General features: G+C 38.8%; 2 protein-coding genes and 1 non-coding gene across 3 annotated transcripts; 2 read left to right on the forward strand and 1 right to left on the reverse strand.

Moving 5' to 3' along the window:
- Positions 1-1,733: 1,733 nt before the first annotated feature.
- On the reverse strand, positions 1,734-5,754 carry rchy1 (ring finger and CHY zinc finger domain containing 1). The gene is made up of 9 exons (XM_034540849.1): positions 5,622-5,754; positions 5,091-5,210; positions 4,891-5,006; positions 4,352-4,430; positions 4,199-4,243; positions 4,048-4,106; positions 3,631-3,660; positions 3,111-3,231; positions 1,734-2,904 (listed from the first exon to the last, which is right to left on the reverse strand). The coding sequence occupies exons 1-9, from the start codon at positions 5,670-5,672 to the stop codon at positions 2,674-2,676; spliced, it is 852 nt and encodes a 283-aa protein (XP_034396740.1). The 5' UTR covers positions 5,673-5,754; the 3' UTR covers positions 1,734-2,673.
- Positions 5,755-6,190: 436 nt separating this feature from the next.
- On the forward strand, positions 6,191-6,261 carry trnag-ccc. The gene has a single exon. It is a non-coding gene; the product is annotated as a tRNA-Gly (tRNA).
- Positions 6,262-6,565: 304 nt separating this feature from the next.
- Positions 6,566-17,736, forward strand: LOC117735929 (nucleolysin TIA-1-like). Its single transcript, XM_034540848.1, has 12 exons — positions 6,566-6,879; positions 7,628-7,724; positions 7,955-8,053; positions 10,837-10,891; positions 11,414-11,501; positions 11,738-11,813; positions 12,062-12,170; positions 12,266-12,361; positions 13,275-13,359; positions 13,783-13,921; positions 14,624-14,778; positions 16,335-17,736. Exons 1-12 carry the CDS (start codon positions 6,851-6,853, stop codon positions 16,471-16,473), a joined length of 1,167 nt encoding a protein of 388 aa, XP_034396739.1. The 5' UTR covers positions 6,566-6,850; the 3' UTR covers positions 16,474-17,736.
- Positions 17,737-21,042: the final 3,306 nt, after the last annotated feature.

Genomic DNA, 21,042 nt, shown 5'->3' on the forward strand with positions numbered 1-21,042 from the left:
TTTTACTACAGCTATTGCTTAGGTAATATACAATAAGTGAATTTATGCTATGCTTTTCACATCACTACATTGATCTGTTACTTTGAAGATAACATTTAAAAAGCAAAACATTTGACTGGCATAAAAAACATGCCCCATTGTTACAGAGGCCATATAAAGTAATTCAAAAATGTTCTCTGTTGTTGTAAAGACATCAAACTGAATTCAGTGTTTTGTTTCTTTGTACGAGTAAATGGCATGTCTAATGATTGGAAGAAAAGCTATTTAATTACTTTGCCAGACTGTATTCTGATATGTATTTGAAGTCTAAACTGGATTCTTCCCATTGTTCATGCCCATACAGCAAAACGTGTTTACTTTGCTTATGAAAAGTTGCTTATTCTCTTATCCCCTGAGAATTTTCAGCACCTTTTTGTATAGGGTGTTAAAAGATTGTTGAATTTTGAGACTGGGCCGAAGTAAATGATGCTTACAAATATGAACCAGTAGATTTACTGGTTTATTGTACCCACATTGACTATATAACATGATGAAAAAGTTACATTTATTGTCAGGCTTGCTGTGAACGGGGACAAGAGGACACAACAAGGTAGGTCTTTAAGCAGGAATGCTATATTATCAAATGATGCAGCTTAAATGTACTATTTCACTTTTGCTCATGCCACAGTTTCAGTATGAAGATGTATTTATTATTTCCATGTAAGGTTTATACTATGGTGTTGGGCAGTTTTATATGGACAACACAATCTTATAAAGTGTAATTAATTGACAACTAAAACATGAATTTGCAGTTTAAATGGTTTAGCTGTTTTTTAATTTCAACTTTTGTGAACAATTAAAAAAAATAGTGTATCATGAATCAAATACTTTAAAATACATTTTAATTTGCTTTGAAAATGGCAGATTTAATGGCACTTTAACTCAATTCCAGACTTAAGAGAGGTAGGTAGATCTGAGTAATGCATCATGTTTTAGTAAGTTATATGTTTATGAAAAATAATCTGATTAACTGGTAACTATAGCTGTCATGTAGGTAACTGTAGTGGAGATAAAAGTATATTTCCTTCTGAAATCCAGTGAGTCAAATTCATTAGAGGAGATTGCCACTCATGGTGGGCCTTCAGAGACAGACGGGCCTCCTGCCATGGAGGAGACTGCCATCTCCCTGCAGACGCAGGGCCTTCTCCAGCGCCATAACCCCCTAACCTCCACTGACGCGTTGCAACTCATGTTAGAGGATCCTTCACTAACTGCTGCGGACATGGACGTTCCTCATGCCTGAGTCTGATCCTTCACAGGACTCGATTAGCGCCGACACGGTTTCACTTTCCAGTTCACGACCCCTGAGTCCCATCCACCAAGAGATGGGATGAAACCAGAACGTTATTGTTGTACATATACATATGTGCTACTTGGCTTTAACTTGTCTTATCAGTGGTGAAGCTAATGGTACCAGAATCAACGGCCTTATGTCACAGCAGCCATACTAGAAATTACAGTACTATATGTATTGCCTGATATCAGACAGAATTGTTAACTCGTCACTTCGATTCCAGGCTCGAACTCAGTGGAGTGGGCGGATTCAAAGGTCTGGACCAGGCAACTGTCTCTATGTTATGAAGGAAATACCCAATAGATGATTTGCAGTTGGAAGTATGTCCATTATATCCTCCCAAATAGGCAGACCTGGAACATCTTTCCAATGCCACAGACCATGCTGTCATCTTTTTGACTGGCTTTTGAAAATAGCATTTATTTATTACAGGTATATTAACATTCATTACTGAAGTGTTTCCCTTGTCAATGGAAAATTATTTCTTATAATTCAGTTTTTGATAACAGAACTGATTTAAACAAGTAGAAAACATGACTGGTGTAAAAGAACTGATCTGAATCCGCATCTGAACAAAATGCAGCAGAATAAAAAAAGTGCATGTTTCTAGATATCTGTATGCATCTCCAAATATTGTAATTGCCCTGTGTGAGTTCCACTTTTACAAATCCTAATTATATTTTTAAAATGTTTATTGTTTTTTTTAATTCTATGCACCTGGTTTGTACATTGCAGTCCTGCCTGTACGTCAGTTAACATGCATTCTTTCTACATTGTTAACACTGACGTCTGCCTGAGGCAGATTTCTATTTGGGTCTGACAAATTTACAAAACTGGTGTTAAGTATTGTTGTACAGGCAGATACAAGACTGTATATATTCCAAGATTACACACTTGTGTTCACACAATGTTTTACAGAGAACATCAAAATAGGATGTACAGTAGAATGACAGAAAACCATCACCATTGGTATGATACTGCAACACTTCCACCACCAGTAGTAGTTATCCTGTTCATTCTATATGTTTATCATGGTGCCACACAGTGGCTCAGCGGTTAGACTGTCAACCACAGTAAGTCCTTCATGGGTGGTCAGATGGACTATGACTCAAGATTGCCTGTAGGTGTAAAGTGTGTGAATCATGTGATAGCCTGACACACTTCATCTTGCCCAGTGCATGCTGGGATAGGTTCCAGCACTGAAGAGGATAAGCAGATACAGAAAATAGATGGATTGTTTTGTAATATGCACACTCTAGGAATATTGGTTCAGTCCATTGTTACACTCAATGTAAGTTAGTCAAAGTAAGTGCACCAGTCAAACGTCTAAATGTCAATTATTAATCTGGCGTCGGCAACTGAGGCTGATCTTGCAGCTCTGGCTCTGTGGCTGTTTCTGCCTCATTCTCTTCAGGGTCCTGCTCTGGCTGCTGCTGCTCCTGTTGTTGTTGTTGAGGCTGCTGGATGAGTCCCCCATCCTGTGCAGTGTTGTAGGAGCCACAGTCGCTGCACTTCATCCCCAGCACGTGAAAAGGCGCTGTGCAGTGGGCTTGGCAGTCGTTACATATAATCTTTATAGTGAGGAAAAACAAAAGTAATGGATTATGTAAAAAGATACATAAATGGATGATTAATCACAACAATTACAAAGTCCCATCTCTATTGAATTGTACAAATTGGATTTAATGAAATGAAAAAATGGGGGATGTTATGTATACAAAAATAAAGTTCTATAAAATGTTCTACTTCATTTGTTTTAGTAATACTGAGGTCTTACTTTGACAGTTGCACCCTGGTATTCAGTGGGCATCGGTGACTGGGAAATCTCTTTGTCTATCTGGTCCCAGTGGTCTTCCATTTCCCAGGCAGAGTGCATACACAGGGGACAGCGATACGCTCTAAAACAAGTGAGAAAGAAAGTTACTATTTTGTGGAAAAACTTGCGTTTACAAGCACTGTAGTAACTTGGGCACTGTAAATTCACACATACATGCAGCAGGTCAGCTATTAGCTTTTCCTCACAGAGTCAGTGTGTCGGAATTTAACAAATATGTTTAACAAAAAAAAAAAAAAACGTTTAGTTGTGGAAGCCGACTGTTAGTTTCAGGTCAGACTTTGGATGGAATCATATTAAATAAAAGGACGCATAAGCATTAAAACCAATGACTGATGCAGGACTCAATTGTTCTAGCAATGCATGAAATCTTAAGCCAAATAAATAACACATTAACATGGAACAAGACCGGATTTTTTTATCAACAATAAACTAACCAGGAAAAATGAATTTTTAGACCTACCCTGTTCTGACCATGTCATCAAAGCAGGTCCTGCAGGGAATGTAAACAAACCAATTAATTGTTAGCTTCATATCAGAACACATCCGGAACTTGATTACGAAATAAACATGATATATATTTAATGATAATGAAGGGCTAGAAATTATAATATTTAGTTTTTATTAGTTTACATTATTTGATTATCTTTTCAATTACCCTTGTAATTTGATCATATTTATATTTGTGTTTTACAGATATCATGATTTATTTGAAAATCTAGTATATAGATATAATCAATCTGTAAAGAAATCTGTCTGGCCAATGTCATACATTCATGTATTTTTTTCTGCACTGTAAAGGAAATTGGGATGTATACAAACAGCCAAAAATACACAATTCAATCGGAGCTAATAGTAGTTAGAGAATAGTGAGTCATACTTGTGTAAAAGATGGCCGCATGGAAGAACGTGTGCACCAATTCTGGACGTGTGAATATCCTGCGCATACAAAAGAAAATCATGTCAAATCTGAGAGAAAGTAATGGATAAAAAGTCAACAGCCTGTTGTCAAATATGTTTTTCTTTTTTACCTCCATACACACTGGACAGTTCTGCCTCGAAACATTTTCAACACACTGAAACATAAAAGATAACAGCAGTGAGGACACTCGGTTGCTCATCCCACAGAATGGAGATGGTGTGTGTGTGTGGTTCAGAAACAGGTGCAGGCTGATAATAATCACCTTGTGGTTTCCCCGCAGATCCTGAGCTAAACACAGATTGCACTTCTCACAATGGAAATACTTCTCCCTGGGCCCAATCCTGTCGGGGTCAAAGCACAACGTCACTGCTACAGATGACAATTACCTCATGTGTGAATGACTTGTATATTCAGTAGTATGGCAGATTTCCGCATCACATTGTAGTCTCTTGAATAGGTAAACCAGCCATTTCAAAGACATATACATTTGATAGATTATGCCTTTATTTTTATTTTTCCCTCTAATCAGTTAAACAATCAGAATGTAAGCTAGCCCTTAATATTACATGTACTGTTATATCTAGGCTAAAATGATCAGAACAAAAGAACATCCAGGCTCCCTCATGTGGCTCAAAGTTAAACTAAATGTCAAATAAAAGACTGGATGTTTCACCTTGAGACACTTGTACTTCTATTCCCCAAATACCCATATCACTGTTAGTGTCTTCTATTTAGGCTATAATCATAAAAACAAGTACTTATGACACGTATTTAAGATATATAAACTCTACTGTTGCTCACCTGCATATTCCACAGGGCTGACAGTGGTACTGCTTCTTATCCTTATCAAACAAGTGGCAAATGTCACAGTAATACTCCCCAAACTGCGCATCACACTCCTGGCAATTCTGCTGTGCCTACAAGAGTGACATCTTTAGTAAGATCACTTAGTGTCACTGCTACAGCTGACATTGGAGTTGAAACATGTGGTTCTCAGTTACCTGTTGCACCGTCTGACACTCGGAGCACTGCACCTCCACGACTTTGAATCTATCCATCTGGTGGTTCTCCTCCGCATCATGGCACAGCCGACACACATACAGCTTACCACAGCAAGGTGCCTGCGGTGCATAGAACATGTGATCACGCGGGGAATGGGGGCTGAGAGATAGTCAGAGGTGGTGAAATAGTCAAATCACAGCTCAACACTCAATTATATCTGCTGCAACAAAACTGGAAGTTAACAGAAAGATGATTTTTTTGAGTAACTAATGACATAATACCCACTAAACTCTCACCATTTCCATAATCATATTCAGCTATCATATAATACACGTATATGTCATAACCATTCAATTGCTGTGTTACAAGTATGTAACCTAACGTTAGTATGTTAGCTAGGTTAGCTGTGAGTGGTTGATACCATATAATACAGCAGCGCTGTCCGTTACAGCAAGTGACAGTGAGGCATACTCAACATTAATATGCATCTGGCGCGAATATATACAATACATTTTATAAAGTTTACTCACTTTTAATGAACAGCTGCGAACGTAATGCTCACAACCCGCAGGGGAAGCCATGTTTCCTCCAAAACCGGTCTTCTTCTTCTTCTTCTTCTTCTTGGAGTGCGATGTCGAGACGGCCCACTTTTCTTCTTCTTCGTCTTCTTTTTTTTTTACGGCGTAGACTCAGCGATGCTGCCCCCGTCCGTTTGAGGTGGTGCATTTCATTTTCATCACACGCATTCCGCCTTTTGATTCTGCAACATTTGCTAAAAACCGATACAAGCGAATTATATCCTTTCCTCTCTGTCTCTGTAAAATGGTTGGATTAAATAATGTGCACGTTCAATTGAACGTTTGTCAGTCAAATCAACTTTTAAGTAGAAGGATCGTTTAATTTCTTGCGCTGTTTTATACTAATTACAATTTATAATACAAAATGTATATTTTATATTGATAATGATGGTTTATAAACCACAGTAGTCTACTATTTAACTATTTCTTACTCCTTATATTGTCTAATATAACATTCTAACATCATTGATGTCTCCTGGAATATAATGTCAAATATAATGTCTCCTCCGTCTACACCGACGGCGCCGCTGGTGTAGTGGTATCATGCAAGATTCCCATTCTTGCGACCCGGGTTCGATTCCCGGGCGGCGCACGTATTTTGCTTTAGCAATTAATGTCGAAAAATAACATTTTAAAATATCAAAGTTAGATACTTAGTTGATGAACTGTAAATAACTCCCAAGTTATAATCACCACCTCACACATTATTGTGTCACCCGCTGGGTTACCGGGGCGCGTGCGTTTCACAGATGTTTTCCAGTTGTAATTTATCTAAACGTTTTTGCATCACTGGCGATTAAGCTTATGAACACACATAGGCGGATGGAGAAATGTACTCTCCTCTGTTACGCAAAGCTCCAAAAGAACTCGCTGTGTTTTGCAGCTCATGCCATAATAAAAATGTAGAGGCACATCTTTGTGTGGGAGAAAGAGCGCCTGATTTTGGCTTCATTTCAGCGCGCAGGTTGACGCTGCTGACGCCGCTCCTCCGCCATCTTCAACTTCCTATTGTTTGCATCAGACTGAGGCTGTCTGCGGTGTGTGCGAGAGCAGAATCTGCCGCCGATTTATCATTAAATAGTATAGATATAGCCTTCACGCTCCCGGTCGCTCAAGTTCAGCACAAACCATTTGTATGTCATTGGATTAAAGAGCTCTCAGGACGCGACCACTAAACCTTGATGATGGAGGACGATCTACCCAGAACCTTGTAAGTAACAGCGGCGCCGTCTATGTCCTGGAAATGAAAGGGCTCGGTGTAGCTACGTCCGAGATGTTTCCACGTTGTTGTTTCAATTGAAAACTGTAAAACCCTGTAATTCTGTCAGGGAATCAACATTTAATACGCGTTTTATCGTGGCTCGTGGACAAACGCGCCTCATTGTAAATACAGTACACACATTGTATTTTTTCTTATTTTTTGTTAACGTGAAGTTCTGTTTGATTTAGTCGTATAAATAGACGGAACCGCAACTCGCCTGGAAATGAAACTGAGTTGCGAGCTAATGCTAGTTAACGTAGCTAGCCGGTTACTTCTCTTTAAAATGTACACGTTTTTTTAAATTGTACGATATATTTATATACTCCAATAATCGTGTTTTATTATCAACAGACAGGTGATAGCCATACCCCTCGTGGAGTGCATGTAATTTTATAGCCGTTTGTTGCCACCGAGCATGAGGCCCTCATGAACCTAGCTAGCGGTATCTTTAGCTAGCTGGCAGACGAGCCACGTCAACGCTCGGAGAAACGGCTCCTGTGAGACCGGCCGTACTCGAGTTGTCTGCGTGAAATTGAGACCATCCCAAATAATATGTAGTCCACTATCCTTGTTTTTATGTTAATTAGAGGATTTGTTTTGGGTTGTAGCTAGCCCGGTTAACTAGCCTTTGTTTGCATGCTACTTCCTGTTTGACAAAGACTAAATCGCTCCCCCCCGTTTCTCTCCTTGTTTGCAGGTATGTGGGAAATCTGTCCAGGGATGTCACCGAGCCCCTCATCCTGCAAGTCTTCACACAGATAGGACCTTGCAAGAGCTGTAAAATGATAGTTGATGTGAGTGTTATCGTCTCTGCTGTGTATTGTTTTAATCTAGGAAATGGCTTTCAACAGTGGCCTGAAAGGTGGTGGTGCTGGTTGTGAGAGTCACACTCTCCATGTGTTCTCCCAGTCTGGTATATCAGGCCTGACACTCCAAACTACAACGGGTGGCTCTTGTTATCTGCAGTTATTAAATTGTCCCCCTTGCTGTGGATTTAATATCATTCTTGTTTTCCCATTGACAGACGGCTGGAAATGATCCGTACTGCTTTGTGGAGTTCTATGACCACAAGCATGCGTCTGCCTCACTGGCAGCCATGAATGGAAGGAAAATAATGGGTAAGGTAAGCTATCGTGTCTACAGGGTGAGTGGGGACGGGCGGGCTTTGGGTATGGGACATTTCGGTTGTTTGCCTTCGAAATAATACTAAAAACTAGTTTACTGCTAGCATTTATATTCTATTAATTAGATGGATTAATTTGATTTAGATACTTCAAGTTCCTAGCAGGAGATTAGATTATTTTTCTAACTGCGATGGGGAAGCTGCTGAAGCCAGGGTCTAAATCAGATCTTGAACATTTCAGAGCACCTCTACTGCCAGAAAGCAATCTCTGTGTTGGTAAAATTGGTTTAAATAGGAGCTTTATAAAATAAGGGTTTGCAAGAAAAGGACTAATTCGGGGATCCACTAAATGAGCCAGTGCTGTACCGTCTGTTAATCTTCAAGACCACGTAAAATACAATGGAAAGATGGCAAAACATAAAGTCTGGGAGTAGCTGGATAATGTTGGGTTATCTAGAACAATAGAGCAAATCATTGCAAAATAAAAAATACCATTGGGCCATATAAAAGAATATTACATTACATGTCATTTAGCTGACGCTTTTATCCAGAGCGACTTACAATAAGTGCATTAAACCATGAGTCCAACTCAGAACAACAAGAATCAAGCAAGTACAATTTCTTCAATAACGTTAAACTACAAAGTGCTATCAGTAAGTGCCATTTAAGTGCTACTAAAGTGCCAAACTACAAAGTGCTATCAGTAAGAGACATTAAAGTGCTACTACGGCTCTACCTTCCCTATTCAAGGTATAGTCGAAAAAGATGTGTTTTTAGTTTGCGACGGAAGATGTAGAGACTTTCTGCTGTCCTGATGTCAATGGGGAGCTCGTTCCACCAATGAGGAGCCAGCACAGCAAACAGTCGTGACTTTGAGTGTTTAGCTCAAAGTGAAGGAGCTACAAGCCGATTGGCAGAAGCCGAGCGAAGCGAACGGGCTGGGGTGTGAGGTTAGACCATGTCCTGGATGTAGACCGGACCCGATCTGTTCGTAGCACGGTACGCAAGTACCAATGTTTTGAAGCGGATGAATATTAAAGTAATGCTGGATGGCTTAATAATGAGCTGAGTTTCTGGATTCAATCCAATGTCATAGAACCGGGAAATTAAATGACTGCACTAAGGCTGGGGCAATATGTCAAATTATATAACGTACATTGGCACGTCGCATAAATGTCTGCGCGACCGGTTAACACATGCGTTCCCCCAGATAACAAGCTGCAGTTAAAAAACATCACCCACAATCCTCTAAAGTGTGGTATTATTGTAGACGGAGACCCGACTATGTGGTGCTCTGTAAACTTTTCAAACTAAAAAAAGTGTTGTCACAGCCATACAACTGCTCTGCAGAACACTTCAGAATGCCAAACCACCCCCTGTTCTGTTTACGCTAACAGACATTTGTAAGTAAGAAAATGACTTAAACTAACATTACATTTTACATTACTTTTAGAATTATCATACTAATAAATAATCGTTAGATTAATGGTTCAGGTGCAGCCCTACAGTGCTGAACTAAGCAACCGACCTAAGAGAGGTGTGTTTCATTGGCAACCACGGCAATAACTATTTGTAACTTTCACTAACATCTGCGTTTGTTGTTGTTGGTTTATGCCTCCCAATATGGTGTTTTTAACATTAAATCATCACCGTCATACCTTTGTATCATATCGTGTTTTTTTGTTTCACTAAGATTTTTCCGCATCCAATTAAGAACATTTATCTTGTATCAAATTGTCTAACACAAAATCTTTGTGGTAGGCCAGTTACAGATTATTTTATGTTAGAAGATTCGATACAAGATTCATCTTCTTGTTACTAGACATACACATGACCGAAGTGAGTGATAAGTAGTGGTGCAACAAATCATAAATCCTACGGATCGGATCACAGATCGTGTCAACGCAAAAGGAAAAAAGGGAGCGAATATGACTTTTACAGATCCCCAAACACGTTTTTTTGTCACCAATACTAAATGGCCATTACTGGTCAATATTGGCAGATACAGATTCCTTTGTCGTTTGATTATAGCAGCTGGTCTACACAACTTATTTCAAAAGCTCTGAAGTCAGTTTAAACAATTCTAAATGTAGTCATCTGTAGTCTTTCTTCATAAAAACACAATTGAAATGCATGATATTTTTTTATGGCTTAAAACAAATCTTGTCATTGGTAGTTTTTATTTATTATAAGCTGCATAGAAGTATTGTAAATGGCTCATAATTAATTTATAATATCTATTTTCATAACATGTGAACACGTCACGATTACATTATTATTTACCTTCGCCCAATTCTAATTTTCACTGTAGAGCCAGAACGCACCATAATGTAACCATTATCAGTGCTACCAGTTACCACCTCTCCTGTTGACTTGAACACAGATTGATTGTTTACAATGTAATATTATCAGACTGTCGACAGGAAAAGCATGAATGCCAATGTCCTGATTGCATATTTGACTGAAAATTGGTGAATAACGAGCGTCCGTAAAACTTTATTTCACACTGTGATGGTTAACGTTAAACTGTCATTAATCCGCAGTTCACATGCGTGCCGATCCGTTAGAGGGCATCCATACGGATCGGCAGTGGTCCGTTGCACCACTAGTGATAACGACCATACTTCATTAAATTAAGTCTATTTAAAGTAGATTTTTTTTTACATTTTAAATACTTTTGAGTCGGCTTTAAATCATATACTCTTATAGTGGAGAGAACCAGGTTTTAATGTAAGTGATGTAAACATACCCCACCTGGCCTGTTCTTTCTCTCCTATCCGCAGGAGGTCAAAGTCAACTGGGCCACGACGCCAACCAGCCAGAAAAAAGACACAAGTAGTAAGTACGAGTGCTTTTCACTGGGGATGATAAATCTTCATCTCAGTAAATCCATTTATTTATTTATTTTCCAGATTTCTTTGAATTTCTCTCAAATTGTTTGTTTTCTGTTTACATTTGACTGAACTCTTTTGCAATTCAAGCACATTGTATCATTGGAAAAAGTGTAATTTCTGTTGCTAATTAGATATCATTCTTTTTTCTTTCTTTTTTTTTATGGATTTCAATTAATTTGATGTAACACAACATTTAACTTTTTATTTTATCAAAGGAAATGGTTAAAAACAAAACATTCCATTTTGTGTGCTCTAAATGTTTTATAAGTAATGAAATTGAAAACATCAAAAATCAAGGAAAATATTTTTATTGCATATATGCTTACATATTTATTTTATCCACAGGTCTGCATGACTCCTTTTTGTCTTTGACCTATTGACAAGTCACAATATTGGAAAAAGTTTGAAAGCTTGAACTATATTGCGTACTGTAACATATACAAATAAACCGAGTCTCCGCCCATAGATCATTTTCACGTCTTCGTTGGAGACCTCAGCCCAGAAATAACTACAGAAGACGTCAAAGCTGCCTTCGGTCCATTTGGCAGGATTTCGTAAGTATCAGGATTTATTGACAAAGATGAAGAATATGCCAGGAAGGGTTATTATCCTCCGTTCCTAATACTATACAAATAAAGAAAGGTTGGGTATTAAAATATATAGAGGGTGATGTAATTTAATTTGATGAGCTTTTGAAGACTTTTGCTTCTGAGACTAAACCATTATAGTTTTCAGATTTGTGTTGTGCTCCATGTTTTTAATGTATTCCTACTGATGTGTTTGTCCACAGAGATGCTCGTGTTGTGAAAGATATGGCTACAGGGAAATCTAAAGGCTATGGCTTTGTGTCTTTCTTCAACAAATGGGTTAGTACAGAGACATGACTGACCAAATTGTTAACTTAACTGCAACGCCAAGTTCAATTTTGCTGTTATTGGTGCTCATGGTGTAATAATCGTCATTAAGCATGCTCCAAAAACAAACATTTCTCTCTTGTTATTGTAACAATTTAGGACATCTTTGAACATCACTGTGCTTGTAAAGGGATGCGTGTTAGATTTTATGTGACTAGACGCTAGCTCCATGGATTAACCGGTCCCTTTCTCTGTTCCAGGACGCAGAGAACGCCATTCAGCAGATGGGTGGTCAGTGGTTAGGAGGCAGACAGATTAGAACCAACTGGGCCACAAGAAAGCCCCCCGCCCCAAAGACCACCTATGAAAGTGCGTGGCCATGGGAATTGTGCATGTTTTGCGTGTTTACAAAGGATGTTGGATTCATGTATTAAATGTAGAAATGTCTCTGTCTCCTCTGGCAGGTAACTCCAAGCACCTATCCTTCGAGGAAGTAGTGAGTCAGTCCAGCCCAAGTAACTGCACTGTGTATTGTGGCGGAGTGAGCACAGGACTGACAGGTAATCAATACTATGAATAGTACCATTACTACCATCAGTATGACAGTGGTAGTACGAGGTAGATGCAGCAACTGGTTCAAAGATGATTAATAAAAAGGCAAATGAGCTGCTAATGGTGCCAGTGAGCACCACTTCAAATAATGAGGCCGTTCTTACTTGATCTTTTAAAAAAATGTTTTAATTATTTATTTCACATTCTTCCAATGAGGCTAAAACCAACAAAACATTGCTCCTACTCACAAGTATGATATGTGTAATCACATCTTGCATCTATATCTTTTGAGGTTTTTGAATCCTGAATCTTCAATTTGAATAAATTGATTCGGCTGATTAAATGAGTTAATATTACTTTTATTTAATCAACATACTCTAATCGATATACAATTCGTCAATGCGTGCACTCTGTATCACTCAGCATCCCACATCCTGTATTATGAATGCAGAGATTGAAAATGGAGTCACAGGGTTGTTTCAGAATAAACTTCACTGGCTTTGATCATCTTGGTGAAAGAAATGTCTTCTCATTGTGTTTTTAGTATTTCTCTTCAAAAGGTCTTTGAGGTTTGTTGCATTCAGACAGCTGGCAACACAGACAATACTTGCTAGCATGGTTCCTTTATGGGCGATTTCGGTCTTTTCAGGGCAATTGTTGATAAAGAAAAGTTAAAGTAATGCCTGTGTTAGCTCAAATTATGTCAATTAATAAACATATGTTTTTTTCTGCTCAGAGCAGCCATTCTAACACATCAACAAAATTGTGACTTGCCTAATTAATTTAATTTACAATCGCCAAGAGACTCTCACCTGAGGATGTTAGTATGCAATGTTTCTAATGCAGCAAATGTTTCTGTTTTTTTCATGATCAATCCACATAGAAATTATATCTAATGTTTCCTTTCTGTTTTGCCTTCAGAGCAACTGATGAGACAGACCTTCTCTCCCTTTGGACAAATCATGGAAATCAGAGTTTTCCCAGACAAAGGCTATTCGTTTGTGAGGTACGTGGACGTTTCAGAATCCTGCAGATTCTTATTCTAGCTGTTTAAACGAGGACTGCAGCTTTGGATGTAGGGAGAGTATTTTACCACAATGATTAAGACGAAACATACAGTGCTCTAGATAATGAGGACTGCGATTAAAGAACCACTAAACCTGCTTTCAATAATATAAGCAGCATCGGTTTTATCCACATAGATCTGTGGTCTTCTATGTTTACTGTTGGCAGGAATAAGGCTATTGATTGTTTAGATAAAGTATTAATCCCAGTCACTTGTTCTGTATGTATTCACGAGTGTCTACATTGTCTCTCTAATAATTATTCATCCTGGTCCCAAAGCTCAATAACTTTGGTCATCATTGCTAAGTATATATCTATGAAATCAGCGTGTCCTTGGTCTCTTTCTCTCTCTGTTTCTGTCCAGATTTAACTCTCATGAGTCAGCAGCTCATGCCATTGTGTCAGTGAACGGCACCTCAATAGAGGGCCATATAGTCAAATGCTACTGGGGTAAAGAGACCCCGGACATGATGAACCCGATGCAGCAGATGCCTCTGCCCCAGGTAAGGACATGCATACTGTACATGTTGTATAAAGATAACCACTAGTTGCTGTCCTAGTGGAGGCTCATAGGACAACACAAGCCTAATATGACATAAGGTAGTGCTGCTGTGTATTCTGACTCTGTATTATTTCTAGACCCAGGAAGTGTTGAATGACATAATTACAAGGAGTTTACAAAGAATGTTCCCGTAATGTTGAAGCTTCACATAAAGCAGGCTTTATGCACTTTTATTCAAGTGCATTTCTATGGCACATCAGCCTGGGTGAAAAATAGTGCATTCATTTTGAACATAAAACTGATGTATATATTTACTACCCATTTTTATTGTGGCACGCTCCTCCCACTGACTGACGTACTCAGGCTGAAGTGGTGTTTTTATAAACTCTTCATTGGATTAGATAGTGACCTTGTGTTTGTCCAGTCAGTTATTTTTATGGAGCATAGCTAGTAGGTTTATTTTTGTCATGCCCTTTTGGCACAGGACTACCTGGGGACCTCTAGCTGTTTTAATAATTGCGGAGGTTGTCTGTGATCTTAATACTGTGTTAATCTGCCATGTTCATATTTTGTCAAAGTAAATGTTCCACAATGTATATACATGTGTCAACAAACACAGAGGTCATGTGATGATTCGGCATCTGTGATTTGGGGTCATATTTTCTAAACTGCTGTCTTAAACCAAACTTGTTGTACTCCACAGCAGAACAAGATGAGCTTCCCTGCGGCAGCCCAGCCCTACGGCCAGTGGGGCCAGTGGTACGGCAACGGGCCCCAGATCAGCCAGTATGTCCCGAATGGGTGGCAGGTCCCCACCTACGGTGTCTACGGCCAGCCTTGGAACCAGCAGGGCTTCAAGTAAGTAGCACGGTGTGCACAGGGCTCCCCTTCACCGCCTCCAGCACCACCAGAGTCCCCTTCAAGACCGGGGCAGCGAGAGCCAGCTCTGGCCACAGGAGGGAGCCTTGACCTCCCTCCCCGAACCCCACAACCTCAGTCTCTTCCCCTTGCCAGCCCCTTGCCAGCCCCTTCCCTTACTCATCTCGAGAAGATTGAGAAATAAACACACACACACACACACAGAGAAAAATCTGAACTTTAAATTTGCTGTTAATCATGTTACAGTCATACCTGCTCACTGTGCACAGTACATCTAATAACTGAAGGGTTTTGTTCCGAAATGTTCCTTGAATTATAGCGCATAATAGTTCAAACTGTAGTCTGTTTCAAAAAGGATTGTAAGAAAACTGCCGTAAAATAGTTTGAAGCTTATTTCTTGGATTTCGATACATTTCAAGATAACTGACTAAAGTAACTGAACAAGATGAATGCTTACAGCCCAGAACAACGTTTTCACTTCCTGTCCGCACCTGGGGATGGTTTGATGTTGAACAATGCATTTCCCTTTCTGTACAATTGCCTACCGTGTGTAAAAGACTGTTCTTTAAGGCTCTTCAGTTGTTTTTGTTTGTCTACATTCATGTCATAGATTTTTACATAATTTTCCTTTTTGATTGATCTATTTCTACATACATCTGAGGATTTGATCTGTATATTAATGTCGGTAGGACATGTTAAATATCTTTTGTAGGTTGTTATCAAACATGTTTTTATTTAGACAGCCTATGTGCAGTGACATTTTGTGCACCGAAGAAAAATAAAGGAGAGGCCATATGTTGTTGACAGTCTAAAGTTCTTGGCGACCAGCTGTATAAATAGGCTCTGTACAAAGGTGTGAGGGAATGAAAGCAGTGATAGTGTCGAATGTACAGTAAATGCACAATTCCAGAAAAAGAGGCGAGGCCTCTCTTGACTTGAAATTTGAAGATGATGCTTTATCCTGAATAAGCTGTTTTATCTCTACACTGAACTGAAAAAATAGATTTATTAGAGACATAAGATCATAAAATACAATGTGTGTTAGGTGAGAATTTACCTTTTTATACTTTGTGGCCAAACGGTGTTGCAAGAGGAATGAAAGTGAGCCACGCTGTTTGTTATCTGCAGTTAGAGGGGGGGGGGTTAAAAAGAATATTTAGCTTGCTGCGCTTGGCCTCTGTGCTCTTTGTCTGTTTGTCCACCCATATTTAATCACATTACATGTACCTTTGGCTCCTCCAAAGAACCCTCCTCCACTCTCTGTTTTATTTTAATTTTTTTTTTTTTGCTAGCTTGATTTTTGCCCAGCCTTGCCTCACCCTCACAACCTCTGATAACTCTGTTTGCCTTCTTGTTCTCATTCTAGCCTGTCCAGATCCTAGTAGCTCTAATATAAACCCTTTGGCTCCCTTTCGCCTTGTCTCCTCTAACCAGCTGGCATTTTGTCTTTCTGTCTCTTTCTCTCCCCCCCCCCCCCCCCCCCCCCCTCCTCCCCCCTCTCTGTCTCCTCTCTCTCTTTACCTCGTTTTTTGCAGTCACTTACCGGCCAGTGCTGGGTGGACTGGCATGAGCGCCATCAGTAACGGTGGGGTTATGGAGCCTACACAGGGATTGAATGGGAGTATGCTAGCCAACCAGCCCGGTATGGGAGCCGCAGGATACCCCACACACTGATAAGTGGGCAGGGGTATCAACCATCAGCTTCTTATTGGCTGTACGGTGCCCTGCGGGGCTGTGTAACACCGCCTCCATTTGTGGCAGGACTAAGACTTTTACTGGGATGTGGAACCTAATGGGAAGGTTGACATCTATACAAGTGGTAAATGGGATTTCATGGGGGGGGGAGGGGGGGTTGTTGAAGTAATGGGAGCCAGGGAGGAGCGATTTGACCCACACAGGTATTTACACCCTTTGTGGTAGGCAAGACTGGCCATGGGCCAGGGCTCTTACCATTTTTAAGTTAACTGTAAATGAGTATAAAACTGTAAAGGAAAAACTTTTGGATTTTTGTTTTTTTGGGGTTTTACAAATTGCTTCCAGTTTCACATCTTTCCTCTCACACAGCCACCGAGAGGTTTCTTTTTCTTTCTTTCTTTCTTTCTTTTTTTTTTCTTTTAGAAACTGTTCAAGTCTGAGTCGTGCTAAGTTATGAACCTCAGTTATTATTTGAGGAATGGAAATCTGTTTAATTTGTTCTCATTTTCTCTTGGATTAAAATCAATTGCAGGGATTGTTGCCACTGCTGTTTCTCTGTAAGGGCAGATAAATATTGCACAGTTTTTTCCTCTCTTGTACTTGGGACAAATTTGACTTCAAGAGTGTTTTCCTTTTTGCATTCCGTTTCTCCTTCATACCTTTCGGACAGCCTCAAATCTTTTCGCCACATGTAAATAACCATTAAATCATTTGAAACAATGTAAGTAAAATGCTACTGTTAACTGTGGGTGCTTGCTTTCTTTTTTTTGTTTTGATAACTTGACAGTTAACTCCAACATTGACCGTAGCGGAGTGGCACTATCTAATGTGACACTTCACAGTGCAACACACGATTCTTCCATGCAGGGATAAAACGGCATTGCCATGCTGTGCAAACTTAAAATGTAACACAATTCAAATGTTAAAGGGTGAACATGTTTGACACTTATGATGGTTTTTAAATATATATTGAAACGCCAGTATTTTATATCAAAAAATCTGAGTGGATTCAACCTTTACACTTGCTCTTTTTGCCAGAGAAATGGGGAGGCCTACTACATTTGAACTGTTGCCTTATAGAGCTGGTTTCTTTTAGCTGACAAGATACTCTTTTTAATTAGGCAGTGCCTACAGACATTTTCAGACCCTTGTTCAGAAAGGTGTTGGCCCTGAGAACTGATGACTCTGCTACTGTAATCAATGTTTTCTTGCTTTGTCCAATTAAAATGCTAATGCACATAATCCACACTGTTTGTGTTTGCTTTTTCTCGTGGAGGGGTTGTTTTCGGAAACATTCATGAAAATTTAATTCAGAAACACTTTTGCACCCGAGTATATATTTCTATCTTTGTTATTTCTGCTTTAAAGGGATATTGTTTTCTTTTTTTGCTGCAAAGAACTAGAGTTGAAAGAGGAATGTGAGGTGTATGTGCATATTGTCATGTTAATAATGTAAAAATGCAAAATAGAGCTCAACGTTTCAAAATGTGTCCTTACAATGTTTAAACTAGGCACTCTAAACTGGACTATCATATACTGTTACCACTTGAACTTTGAATAGACTTTTAAAATGTTAGTTTTTGTTTCCAAGTCACTCATTTAAATCATTAATTTGCTACAATGTATAGAAATGAGATTAGAAATGTATAATTAAAAATTAAATAAGACAAACACCATACCAACCATACAAACATGTTTTTTAAATTTTTTTATTTGTATCCGCATTGAAACGACACATTTCGTGACTTATTTATATAATAGCTGATTGATTGAATTGTTCCACCACTATCTGACAAGAACATTGTTGGAAACGAGTGGGGTCCCTATGTCTCTCTTTGAGGCAGATTATAAACTACAACTATTGTCAGCATATGTGTTATTTACAACGTAAATAAATCCTAATTTGTGTAATTTGCTCAAATTGGCCCTAATGTCTGACTATTATTACTAAAATCATTTTAATTATGATAGACCAGAGTATTGATGAGCTCCGACATTATCGTTTCTTCCCCCTGTACTTTTTTTTAGCTTTGGTGTAATTAATTATCGCGCAGAGGTGTAGACGGTGAAGATAACAAACAAAAGGACATTTCAATAAGCTTTGTTCCCGGTCTCTCCTCCTCCACCTCTTTATTTACACAACCACATTGCACTAGATTGGAAATTAGCTGAAAAAGTCATTCATATTATATTATAGTATGTCGTAAAAAAAGTTTATAATTTTTAAAGAATTATCATTGTATGTATATGTCACGTATATACTGTATGTATATGTTATCTTTAAAAAGTCATGTAAATATTTTAGTTCATTATGTCATTTAAAAAAAGAGTATACAGTATGAGTTACATAGTATGTCATGAAAAAAAAAGTCCTAGAAAATGTCAGTACAGCAAGCATGTGACATGTCAATATAGTATGACAAGAAAAAACAATAAAAACGTCATGGTATATATATGTCATGTAAAAGGTTGAGCCTATCAAGCCATCTTTGGCTAAAACATGGAACAGCAGCCCTAAAAGGAGCTCACTTCCATGGCTTGGTCAGGATATCTGGCAATTAATAAATACACATGACTTTGCCCTCAAAAGGTCTCTAGTCACAAAGATTGATACTGATCATCTCATTTACACGGGCCTAAGAAACAAAGTTGTTACCGAGCTACGCAAAGCTAAGATGAATTACTTCTCAAAACCTATTCAAGAGGCTGCAGTTCCAAATTGTGGAAACACATTCATTGTTTAACCAACTCAAACACCCATAAGTATCAGAGAATAAAGGAACTGAGAATAAACAACAAATCTATCCCTGATAATGCAACAATTGCAAATTGAGCTCTTTTTTTTTGTCGACTCAGTGCAGGAACTTGCAAACAATTTTAAACCACTAGAACTGATACCCAACACGGTGGACCAGAACTCTCAAAATCTATTTTACATCAAAGAAATTAATCTTGAGAAAGTAAACACAATTATGAGTCACTTCAGTAACTCAAAGGCCAAGGACATCCATAATCTTGATTTTGCACTGATATAAATGGTCTTCTTTGTTCAGAAACTGCTTGGTGCTGATCTAACTCTGCTTCCTTTGCCTTGGCTCTTGTCCCAGCAGCAAATGCCTTCTTGTGCAACATGTTGATGCTTTCTCTGGCAGCATTTGATTGGCCACTCAATCACAGGTAACCATAGAAACTTTGGCCCATTTTGCCAATCTGAGTCTTCATCCAGGTGATTATATCAGCAATATTCTGTTGGCCAGGGGTTTATCACCAGTCTTGAATCATTGTGCTGTTTTGAATTTCTCCAATCTGCGTTAGTGCTCTGGTGAACTTGACTTTGCCGAATTGAATGTACTCTTCGAAGAGCCTAATTCAATCTTCCCAGAGGTCCAAAGACATGCAGCCTAGGTTAATTGGAGACTCTGACATGCCTGTAGGTGTAAATATGAGCATGAATGGTTGTCTGTCTCTATATGTGCAATAAACCGGCAACCTGTTCAGGGTGAACCCGGCCTTCGCCCAATGTCAGCTGGGATCGGCCCCAGCATCCTGACCCTGAATAGGATAAGTGGCTTGGATAATGGAATGGAATTCTACTATGACTACTTTTTGACATTTTCATGACATATGACCATTTTTATTGAATTTGTATGACACATAGTATGTCATAGAATTCAATAAAAATTGGCTATGACAATCTTTTACTTTTTTAATGACATTTATATGATTTTTTTAATGAATTCTATTGACATTTCTTTAAACTTTTATATGACGTACTATTCTATTACCATTGTTCATCATTTTTTTTATGACAAACTATCCTGTGAAATTTTTATGACTTTTTTCACAACGTATTATACTATGACAATTATTTTTACTTTTTAATGACATACTATATACTATGTTCATATTTTTATGACATACTGCGAGATTAATCGTTTTTGACATACTAAATGATGGAACAGTGAATCATGCCTTTCACACAAAAAAACAACTCATCGTTATATCCTGTACATTAGCAATGGAGCCTACAATTATGTGTGGCATCCAGATTTAAACCCTCGTAACCTCAGTCACCGTTGCCATATACTTCATGGATACAGTAATCTGCAATTTAGGGTTTACATTAAATCCAAATAAACTAACTCTCATTTCACATCGCTGTTTATTCTCATCATAAAGTTTCAAAGCTGTTTATAAGTTCAGTCCTCTTGGTCTCAGTGGGCGAGGGTATGAGATAATGTATTGTGTAATGTATGCAAGAACCTCATATAAAGGCCTGCGCACTTGGTTATTTTCTGCTTTCTTTGGAGATGACTTGAAAACATCCTCACGATAATAATAAGATCCTTTTGTTCTTGTGCAGACTCACATGTGATTGTCGGTTTGTGCCCCAGGTGGCGCCCTCGCTCCATGTTTACTACGTGGTGCTCTGTGGAGCAGGTGGATGACTGGGCTGTTGAGCACAGTGTCACTCAGACCATCAGTCAGGATGTCGACATGTTAAATGTCACATGTCTGACACATTGAGGTGTGTTTGTGACAGAACTG

Source organism: Cyclopterus lumpus, chromosome 9 (assembly GCF_009769545.1).
Source record: "Cyclopterus lumpus isolate fCycLum1 chromosome 9, fCycLum1.pri, whole genome shotgun sequence".
Taxonomy (NCBI): Eukaryota; Metazoa; Chordata; class Actinopteri; order Perciformes; family Cyclopteridae; genus Cyclopterus; species Cyclopterus lumpus.